This window comes from Paramormyrops kingsleyae, chromosome 5 (genome assembly GCF_048594095.1).
Source record: "Paramormyrops kingsleyae isolate MSU_618 chromosome 5, PKINGS_0.4, whole genome shotgun sequence".
In the NCBI taxonomy this organism is placed as follows: Eukaryota; Metazoa; Chordata; class Actinopteri; order Osteoglossiformes; family Mormyridae; genus Paramormyrops; species Paramormyrops kingsleyae.
In genome coordinates, this window is record NC_132801.1 from 23,017,424 (window position 1) to 23,028,984 (window position 11,561).

At 38.9% G+C, this 11,561-nt stretch overlaps 1 protein-coding gene across 1 annotated transcript; it reads left to right on the top strand.

The window, feature by feature from the left end:
* The first annotated feature begins 721 nt into the window (after positions 1–721).
* dlx4b (distal-less homeobox 4b) lies at positions 722–11,340 on the top strand. Its single transcript, XM_023820863.2, has 3 exons — positions 722–3,119; positions 4,975–5,168; positions 10,616–11,340. Exons 1-3 carry the CDS (start codon positions 2,798–2,800, stop codon positions 10,856–10,858), a joined length of 759 nt encoding a protein of 252 aa, XP_023676631.1. The 5' UTR covers positions 722–2,797; the 3' UTR covers positions 10,859–11,340.
* The last annotated feature ends 221 nt before the right edge of the window (positions 11,341–11,561 follow it).

Below are 11,561 nucleotides of genomic sequence, written 5' to 3' on the forward strand. Positions count from 1 at the left end.
ATACCGTTAAAAAAATAATAAAACATACATATTAAATAACACAGTATAGTATTAAGACGCATTGTGGAATTTCCTCATGGAAAACCATGTTATCACACGTAGGCCCACATAATTGGACACGCAGTTTATGACAAGTGATACCTATCGCAGTTTTATGCGCAGCTGCATATTTGTTAGGTGTATACGATTTATTATTGTAATAATAATTATTTTTATCATTATTAGTAGTAGTAGTAGTAGCAGAAGTAATCGTAGTAAGAAAAATAAAACATTTTAAATTATTGAGTTGTTCCATGTCATAATTTGAATTTTAAAAGATGTTTTCCTCCATTCCAAGTACTTTCATTTTTCATTTATCATCTATCTCTCCCGGCGTTCGGCCCTTACCTTACCTCAATGCTCAGCGGCATTTTAAATTTTGCTCGGTCATATTTCGGCCCACGGGCAATTGTTTCATCCACACACCTTAATTTCTAATTCTTGTTTGTCGCTGTAGTTTTCTGTGAAATGTATACGACGGTCATTGTTGAAATAATGCAAAGACAGAGACAGTTATTCTAAGCAGGTTCATTGGATGTTCTAAAAATCTAGTCCATGTGCTAAGTAGCGAAATGCACGTCTTTCATAAGCACCCTACACTTTACCATGGCAGGCACGTTCGCATTTAGGCATGGAATCCACAGCAAATTTAACAAATGGGTTTTGAAAATCAAAACCAAAATATTGATTTGCTAAAGTTGTCATAGAAATCATTTGGCGTCAGTTTATATCACTGTTCCCTATCACATCATGACATTTCCCCGCAACTGTAAGATTCATCTTGTCTGATGTCTTTATTTTAGTCAATTAAAAAATGTAAGTTCGCTATTATGCAAGCTGAACTGGGTTGTGTTTATGAGACAGTCCGGGGGAGGGCCGCATTGATTTGGCGTGGCTTTGACTTGGGGTCTTACAATTGACAATTGAAATTCCGTGAATTAAGTAGTTCGCAGTGAGCCCTCCAGGGTAACTTATTTAGACATTACATAGTCCAACGTATGGCTATTAAAATAAACACTCTTAAAACGTACCATCCAATATCATGTGTGTAAAAGGTGCTGAATAACATGTAATGCGTATAATGATATCTACGTTTCTGTCCCCTAACGGGTGAATCGACAGCGCAGATTTCAGAAAATTCACTTATTTCACAATTATCCAAAAATCAATACAAACGCATGAGCGATATTAATTACTATTGCCCATAAAACAGCATGGCCGCCGAATTCCAGAATACATAGGGCATTATGGGAATTTAACGTTCAAATTGAATTTTATGCATACAGCAGGTGTGTTCTTTAAAAGTCGCGGGCCATGTCTTTGTTGGTTTCCAAGGACTGAAAAAAACGCCGTTGTCCTTTATCTATGCATCTGAACAAGGCTATAGCAGATGTACATGGATTAGACCTTAATGATGTTTAAGTCGCTTTAATTTAAACCTGAATACTAGCACGACCCATTACAACAAATTAAAGAACAGTTCAGACAAACACATCACGTTATCCAAGACACAGAGAACACCGCGTATTTGCCGTAGGCTACGTGCTAGCTTATTCGCGTCTGCAAGCACCCATATAAGTCCCTTAAACGCACATGTCCACCTCCCTCCACGCGCCCTCATATTTTGTTTACAAACATTCAGGTGAACTGAAAGCAAAATAACAAACGAGTGAAGACTGCTTGGTTAAAATTATAGTGTTTAGTTATCCAATTACATCAAACCACATGGTTTAAATTACCGTTAGTAGCAAAATTTTAGCCTTCATGACAAGACACAGTCTAAACCAAGTCTGAAGTGTATTTGTTTATTTGTGGAATTGTTTGCATGTATTTGGATTGTATCCACTTAATTGCCGGTTTATTTTTTTTATATCATTTAGCTACTCCTCGCTGCTCTCGTGCCCTACTCTCGTCGGTAAACTTTGTGATGTAGACTACAAAATGATATCGTGAAAGGAATATTACTATAGTAATACAGCGTTTTACGCATATGCTGAGTGTCCAAGTAACAGAATGTAAGAATGCATTCATTCGAATAATTCGACAGTCCAATTTAATATTAATCAGAACTGCAACCCCTCCTATTTTGTACGTGTGATAAATATGCCAGTAAAAATAATGGGGTCATTTTAATATTAAATACAGGAACAGTTTATGGACGTATTATGAAGAAATACAACTTAAGAAGTTTTATGAACGCAGGATTCCATCTGCTGTATACCGATTGTTAATGCTATATTCTAAATATAATGATGCATCTTTTACAGTATTGCGATACACATACGTGGTTCAGTGTATGTTTTTTATCATAGTTCTTGAGCAAAATACTATTTACAATTCGATATTTATTGTGACATAAAGGGATGAAAGGCAGTGTTCTTTAACATAGGTTAATAAATTTAATTGGGCTTGCCCCTGGGGTCGGATGACATAGTACGTCCTCGTAACCAATCAGAATCCGAGCTGGTGAAAGGCAAGTGGGGTTGTGACACATCGGATCCATATGTATGAAGTGGCTAGAGAAATTGTGAAGTTTTCCCATGATTTCAGCGAGATTCCCAGTAAACTCTTTTTAACTTGCTACGGTGAAACTTCAAAGGATCTGGAAATATATTGTAAAATAGTGGAATATTTTTTCGTTTCCAGTTTTTATTAGTTTTATTGATTTTGAGATGGATCGAGTCCAAGTTTCCTCTCGCTAGTGGCAATTACTTTATGCAGCCTTTCCAGCGCGTCGTTTTTATGGACTCCTCGATCGATGATGACTATGAGTTCAATGCCTGATAGTCTGATTGCTTCAGACCCGTCCAAATCAGCCTTTTTAGAGTTTGGACACGGAATCCCCGCACACCAGCAGCACTCCCCCGGACTGTCTCATAACCACTACCCAGTTCATGGCTTGCACGCCGGCGGACACGCGCAGCACGAAAGTCCCTTCTCTTCGACGGCGTCCTCCTACGGTCGGTCGCTGGGGTACCCCTACCCGAGCACGGTAAGCACTCACCACCCGAGTGCTTACCTGTCTTACCAGCACAATAGCCACAGCAGCACTTTGGGGCACACGCGGATAGAAGATACAGGTATGTACTTAAGTATCAGTTTGTGTATAAGTAATGTTTTATAGTTACTGTGACGGTTAATGTGTCAGGGTCGTTTCAAAATAAAGTGACTGCATTACAGTGGAGTTATACAATAATTGTAAAAAATCCTGTGTCGCCCGCGTTATTTATTATTATTATTATTATACAATTATTATTAACAGTTATTATTAATAGGCCTATTACTGACGCGGCACAATACCTTACATCCACACTTAAACACATTAAAAGAAATAAATGTGAAAAAAATTCCGTGCTCACGCCCGTTTTTGCTGCATACGGAGTGTATTTTAAGATAAATAATGATAAAATAGAACTGACGTAAAGCATCTAACACTAAGTGAAATAACCAGTTGTACCGTTTAAGTTGCATATTTAGTTAAATTTTGCCGAGTTCTACCCAGATATTGTTCATTTTTTTAAGTCTTTCCCAAGAGCAGTTAGGAAATCAGATGTTAAATCCTACGTACAATCCAATAGAGTATAAGCTTATTAATTGTAACAATTTCATTGATGTCCGCAATTGATGATATTGCTGTGTGATAGCTACGTGAAATGTTACTACTTTTTAGATTAATGTGGATTTGGGATTCCGCGTGTATTAAGACTGTATAAGATATTCAGTATCCAGAAATAGCCAAAGTTACAGCACTACCCCATTACAATAGCGAAAGTTTATGGTATAATACATTATAGGTAGCTTTGTACGGTTTACCGTAAATGCTGGTTTAATATTAATATTTCAAATTTAATTTTAAACTTCATTAAATGAACCGTTAAATGCGTTCAATCATGCACTTGCTAAAAGAGAATTCGTAGTGAAGTTAACAGGCCTTATAAAAAAAATAACAAACCACTGTGTAGTGCTTTGTTTGGGACTTTATTATTATTATTATTATTATTATTGGTGTTAAGGTTGGTTGTAAATCGCCTGAACCTAACACGACTTTCTAGCCCTTTCGCCAGAAGTACCCTCATCGTCTTTAACTCTCTGGAAAACTTAGAACATTGATCCCCTGCCTCGAGAAGAATGCTTTCATTGTACGACTTTTGCCCAGTTCCTGATGAACAATAGATGTTTGTTGGAGAATCGTATGTTCTGCTTTGATAAACATGTGCAATTGGGTGTTGCAAATACCAGGCTCAAAAAATGATAACACCTTAAGTGGAAATTAATATATAAATAAAACACACCATTTATTGCAGGTAATGAACATGAAAGTGAAAATGAACAATAGTATTATACCTGTAAGTCGACTTTTCACCGAGTAAGGCAACGCATTCAAGTTAAAGTTAAAAAAAAATCTCTTGGTGCTTTTGGTAGACTTGTGAATCGCCTGATCAAAATCAATAGGCCAAAAAGAGCGGGCAGCGGTTATATCATGCTTTAGATTAAGTGCATAACATAATTTGGCCTATACAGGCTAATTTGTGGTTTGCAAGTCCAGCTAAACAAACTATTTTGTTATATAGCCTACGGGGTACTACTAGAAATCGCATGGGAAAATAAATGCTACAAAACCAAAGTAATTCTATCGTGGAAACGGCGAGAGTTGGCTTATTTAAATTCCTTTAACTTTCCATCTCATAATTAATACGAATTTTATCCGGGAGTATTTACAAGCGACACCGGTGCGCGGCCTTGCCCCTTTGTTTTAGTGCAAGACATCCATCCATCCATTTCCACAACTGTCCATATAGGCTATTTCATGACTGCGGCAAGCCAACTCCACTGAGCTTATTTGCAGCAGTGTGACAAAATATTCTTATTGAAGTATCATTATTGTAATAAATATCGTTTATAGTAATTCTTACTTATTTCCTTTTTTTTTTGAAGATCACGAGAAGCCAACCGTCATCGAGAACGGCGAAATTCGACTGAACGGCAAAGGCAAGAAGATCCGCAAGCCCCGAACCATTTACTCCAGTCTACAACTGCAAGCACTGAACCAGCGGTTTCAGCAAACCCAGTACTTGGCCTTGCCCGAGCGCGCAGATTTGGCAGCTAAGCTGGGCCTGACTCAGACACAGGTAAAAAGAAATAATAAATATTTTAAATGTCAGCGGGATGTATCTCTGTTTTGGGAAAAATGCGGTCTTCTCTATGTAGATTCTTGCAAATTAGGAAGGTCAGGAAAAAAATTACCGTAAGTTTTCGTATCGTAAGAGTAACCTATGTTATTGCAGCTGAGTGGTATTGCGTTATAAAATTACTGTTTTTGATATAAATCCAATTTCCCTTGTGTAAAAAGGAAATGTCATTACTCTGATTAGCTATTACTTTTCACTGTTAGATATATCAACGCCAGTATTTGCCTGTAACGCGTAAACTGGATGATATATTTATACTGTAACAACTGTACAGTCATATTTAAACCGTATGCTCTGTTCTAAAAAAAATATTACGAGGGGCGGAGGGATAAAACAAACATGGCTCCTGTTTGGTATATAAATAAACTCTCTACTGATTGGTTATCAAAATGTGAATCTATGTAATCTATTTCCTATCAGATTAGGATATAATAAGTGACGTTGCGTGTGTTCTTTTTCTTTTTTAGGATCCACTGTGAATAGCAGAATAGCTATGTTAAAAGTAAACACTTGTTGTTCTACTTTTATTTTGAATAGTTGTTGTGGTGTTTAAAAATAATATGATTTTTCTTTATTTGTCGTTTATTTATGCGAGGAACACTGCAGGGTAGTGGATATCAGTAGCGTTTCTGGGGAAGCACAGACAGTGTGGTCTCCTGCACATTACCGGATTGTCATGTCCCACTGACCGTGTGATGCAGCTTTATAAATATTTGGTACACGATTCCTCGTGGCCTTGAAGGAGCCCAAGTGCTGCCTATAATACCACATTGCGTTACTGGTTTAGGTGTTCTGTCGAGATTATCCTCTAATTATTTCTTGGTAGCCACTCGCTTTCCTTGCGGATTGTTAAGGTAAACTTGTGAAGTGCTGGCTCTTGTTCCCTAAGCTTTTAAGCTGTATTTCGTTGGAATGTCCTTTTAAATGATTTAACCCCCCTCTTGAAGTGCAGAGAGTGCTCTTTCTCCTGAGTCGTCATCGAGAGTGAGCAGAGAGAACGGGCACAAGGATGCAAACGTGCACTAACGTGCGTTATTTTTTTTTAAAGTTACATTGACCTAACAACTGCGATGGTTACCTGAGCAAAGTATCAACACTAAACAAATACAACGCCTAAGTAATAAGTTAATAAGAAGCACCAGAAACAAACCTTACTATTTACATTGATTTGTTGGATGAGGTACAGTATAAACATTGCAAACAAATGGGATTTGTTTACATGTGGAGATTGCACTGACATCTCAGAGTGAATCATTTGAGAGAGGGAAACCTTGTCTTGGGATGAAAACCGTTTGCAGTCTGTGGGAAGAATGTATTGCAGCTTGAACAATGTTGTGCTGAAGAGATCTCATTCTAAACGTATGTGAAAGCTGTGAAAAGCATGTATAGTTAGTATCACGTGTATCTGGTAGGAATTTGAAGGGAAATCATTTAGCTGAAGTAACTAGAATCTTTGCATAAATTATGTTGCAGGGAAACAAAATCTCTTCTGTAATTCCAGATGCACACAATGCAGAGGAAGTAAGTGAGGATTATAGAAATGTCCTTAAGGATTCTGAGAAGATACTTTGATCAGTCATAGTATAGGTTATCCTGCTAGCTTTCTTGTAGTGACAATACTTACAATTACAGAAGGACATTTAAATGCTCTTTAAAGTAGTTGAGGTTACAGTATTTATGCTCTAGACAGGCTGCTGTTCTGCTCCAAAAAGAACTCATTCTCAGGATCTCAAGCAGTAATGTCAGAAATCAACACAGTTCTAAGAGCTAAATGCATATAAAATGGGCAGCTATTTCTTTAAAGAGTGGGAAGATCTGTGTGAAATGGTCAGGATTTTGTGGCATTACATGTGCTATTACTTTCATGATGTCTTTCATCATGATTGAAGCCTTGGTTTGTGTAAAGGATTTTGTTTTAATTCTCATATAATCGGCCCTGTGCTGAGGGTGAAAGCCACACTCAGGCTGTATTCTGTCCAATGAATCTCAAATGCATGGAAATCTGGTTTTGCGGTTATCCCAGTGCTCGGGCAAATTGGACTTTTAACTTCAGCATTAGAAACCTGGCTAATGATAATCATTTACCACATTTCCATAGTGTGTGCCTGACACTGTCGTTGCCAAATGAGCCACAAAATAGCTTTGACACCTTCCATGCTATAAAGCATTTGACATATGGCAGATGTTTAGAAGATGCTATTGTCTTTTTTTTCTTTCTTTTCATGCAAGATATAAGTTCCGGAATCTGAACTCTTGAGACTACAGTGTAGATGAGACTTTTATAGACACTGATAGCCCTGGTCCCTTTCATTCCGCACCGTGTTAATTTCCAGGCATTGCCTCAGTTCTCTCTGTTGCCAAATGCCACCCCAGTCATCTTAGACGAAAACTAGCCCATGGCAAGGCCTCGTTCCCCTGCTGTCACGCACTTCAGTGGGCACAGAGGGGTTAATGAAGAGGCAGTGGTGAGCAGATGCCCGGTGACACAGGTGACATGTACAGGCATGTGTGGCCCCGGTCACGGCACCGCCGCTGCCGCCGGTCGTTGTGTGAGCATGCGTTCGCCGCCGGCAGGCTGTATGTGTGCTGGGTCCCTGTTTTTGGCTTCAGCCTCCTTCCCTCAGCCTAAACACAACCAGCATAATCCGCCCTGTGGCCGCCTGTGGACCACAGGTCCACTGGAACTGTCATTAATTTGACACTGCTCTGCTTCCTGATAATCCACAGTGCTTTAGTTAAGAATACAGGCTGGTTTAAATTGTTTTAAGTTACTTTTTAAGTGATTGAGTGGGATGATCAAGATTAGGGATTACATGTGGGTATGTAAATATTTTTTATTTCTAACTTGATATAGCACAGCAGTTTATAGGTTATATGTAACATTTGCAGTTATCAGATGTATGTGAAGTGCATAGGGTTTACAAAGGATTTATTACAGATTTCTTGAAAGTTAAATCTTTCCTTGGTTTATGTCCATTTACCAAGATTGTTTCCCCTTTGAATAAAAAATTAACAATATTTTTCTTTTGGTTTCTTACTCAGCTTATTACTTATTGTTCTGGTGATCTTGGAATAATCAAAAGCTGTTTCTTTTATTTTGAGCTTTCTGCTTTTCAATATGGCTTTAAATAGAATGTCATTGTTTTCAATGGAAAAACAACTTCACCTGAGCTCATAACTTTTATGGTAATTTGAATCAGATTTGTCTTTTAATAAGCCGAATACTGTGCTTCTGGTCTTGTACTAAAGTTAACTTGAACCACACGCTGGGTATCTCACCTTGATACCAGCCGACGACTAGCCGATCTGCCACATAATCTAGATGGCTTGCATATCCTTCAAACTTAGTAACCAGGCAACCTTGTTAAAATATAAACAGAAGCAACCCCAGCTGTGTTTGTAAGTATGTAAGTCTTTTGAATTTACATGGATCGAGTTCTCAGGCAACACTCATTTTGTGTTGCATTAGAGAGTCGACGTACAGTGGAACTAATAATACCTGGACCAGGGTGATTTCTTTGTGTTTTATTTTTCACCTGTGGGTGGTTTTCCTGTCCCGAACGCATTGAATATTGAAGCCAAAATGCGTATTCAGAATGTGCGCCATTGGGTTCACAAAGCACTCAGTGTGCCATTTTGGTATCACGGCGTACCCTCCTTTCCAGACACACGCCTGCCGGATCGCACGTACCACCGCGTCTGTTTCGAGGGCGTTTGAGCCGAGCTCCCTTCGCAGCAGAAACGATGGCGTCTACGGCCAGATGCGTCGCGCAGATAGTAATATTTATCCTGGAGACGTGAAGGTGCTGTTTGGCCATCTTTACCTTCTAACCTGCCGCATGGCTTAATGAGCCTCATCCAGTGGGAAGGCAAGGAGATCCCAGCGATAAACAAGCACTGGCCCCCAAATCAGAAATGTGACTGGAGTTCTGTTGTTAATGTAGCCTATGATACCTGGGATAGAATATTTGTAGGCGTGCAGTAATTACACATGCAACACAGCAGCGTCATTGTCAAGACTCTACAGCTGTTCTAGTGAAACTTGGAATGAAATTAATATAACTCAATAACTGAAGAAATTATACATTATTTTTTTTATCTTATATGAGTCTGCTTAGCGATCATAAACCTCTTTGAGCATTGTTTTTTAATTCTTTAATATTATGCTTATGTCAATAAAAACAAGTCGATTAACTCTGTTTAGATGCCAGGAAAAAATGGGACAGAAATAAGCAATATGGCAAGCATTTTCCAGCTATTTGATCTATAAACACGGCTGAAGACGTATAAACAAGTGGCACACTGCAGATGCCTTGGCCTGAAATCTGCCCACACATGTCTCTTCGGCGCAGAAGGCATCCAAGCCACATGAAACCCCATGAGGTCGCCTGCAAATGGCACCGCTGTGACTCCAGTCTGCGCGATGTTCGCTTTCTGGGCTGCGAGCGACGAGCTTCACCTCGACTCCTTTAATGGCGCTCCGAGAGGCAGCTCTGAGCAGAATTTTCTTGACACCCTGTGGCTTTGCTCTGGTGAAAATGCATTGGTGGTTTGGGAATGTCAAAGTGGAATTATGGGTAACTTTGGCTTCGTCTTAAATGAATGTTACATTTTTTTTCCGCAGGAGAGCCATTCACCCACAGCCATTTGATTACAATTACAACTACAGTGCAGATACTTATAAAAAAACATATGGCAAGTGTGATTTTTATTGGAATTATTTGGTGTGCCCAGTTTGAAAAAAGACTAATATAGAAATTTTCTGCTATTTCAGCTGTCCCCATCAATTCACCTAATTAAATATTCAATTAAATGCACCCTAACATCACTCCAGTGGATTGTTAATGTGCTGTATGCTGCGGTTTTTATAAATGACTTGTTAAAATGTTTTTTTGACTCCAGCTATTGTCCAGATTGTGCAGAAAAGAGTCATAAAAGCCAGATCAATCTAGCCTGCTGTCTCGTTTACAGAATGTCTCCTGGCAAAACATTTTGGGTCAATATTTTTACTATCTGCCTACAGTGATCCACGTGTCAGTGACCCCACAACAAAAGTCAGAGAAGTCAATAGACATGTGGGCTGCTAATGAGCATCACAGAAGTGCTAGAAATTTCTGCCTTAGAGGACGTGTCCTTTAAAAAGATAAGAAGGGGCTCTTACTGGCTACAGTGGCTGTGGCAGGTTTGCTGTGACACTCAACCTAACGCTACGTTCTGATAGGCAATAACTGAATTCAGAATGTGTAACTTTGTAATTCATTGAACAATAATGAAAATGAAACATGAAAATGAAATATGGGGCACTTTTATTGTGACTGTGTCTGGCATTGTGGGTAATCGCAGTTGTCCCTTAGCATTTCTGCTTTGTCTCCCTCCGTCTGTTAAAGGTTAAGATATGGTTCCAAAACAAGCGGTCCAAGTACAAGAAGATAATGAAGCACGGCTCGAACGGGCCAGAAGGAGAGCTCCTACACACCACGAACCCCATGTCACCCTGCTCTCCTGGGCTCTGGGACGTGTCCATGGCGAGCAAAGGGGCGCCCACTCACTCCAGCAGCTACATGAACAATTTTGGACACTGGTACCCGACCCACCACCAGGACACAATTCCCAGACCTCAGATGATGTGATGCGTTTATCTGAATTGGCAAAGCTGCACATGAAGAATTCCACCCTTTCATTTCATCACATCTAAATGCGCCCCCACTCCTTTTTACTTAAGAATGGTTTTTAAAAGATATGTATATAAATTTTAATCTTTTTTGTCTTTTATAGTTGGAAGTGTGTCATGCCTTTAAAGGGACATGTTCCTAAGAGACTTCTCTCGTGTTCGAATGCCTGTGTTTTGTTGCTGTTTGTATGAAATGTATAGTCATTTTTTTTGTCCTTAAAATGCCATGCAGAAATTAAATGACGTAATTAGGTAGAAAGACAGGACTTGGAAGCCCTGGTATATGTTTACCTGCGTGGGATGGGATGATTTCGACCCTAGGGGGGGGGCTGATCTTTTTTTCCGTAGATCAGCGGAAAACTGGATCGTCCTTACCATGTGATATTCTAAAAAATAACCATGATAACCAATCTGATAATAAAAGTACATTTATAACTTTAATTGTTTGTGTAATAATTATTTTAAATGATATGAAAATTAACTGAGTCGATCACGCAGAGCAAAATCCAGTTTAAACCTAATTTAAGATATATTTCGCATTATTTATTAAAATGATATTCATTCACATTTTTGTAAATTCTTTTAGTGATTTTAAGTTAAATCACCCTGCTGATTTTTTTTTATTATTTGCCAGCTGTTCCGAATCGCACCGGTCGGTATAT

Excerpts from the sequence above, each read along its gene's own strand:
- dlx4b (XM_023820863.2), top strand. The coding sequence starts at position 2,798 with ATGATGACTATGAGTTCAATGCCTGATAGTCTGATTGCTTCAGACCCG. Across the intron at positions 3,120-4,974 it reads CACGCGGATAGAAGATACAG|ATCACGAGAAGCCAACCGTC; the intron begins GTATGTACTTAA and ends TTTTTTTTGAAG. Across the intron at positions 5,169-10,615 it reads TGGGCCTGACTCAGACACAG|GTTAAGATATGGTTCCAAAA; the intron begins GTAAAAAGAAAT and ends CGTCTGTTAAAG.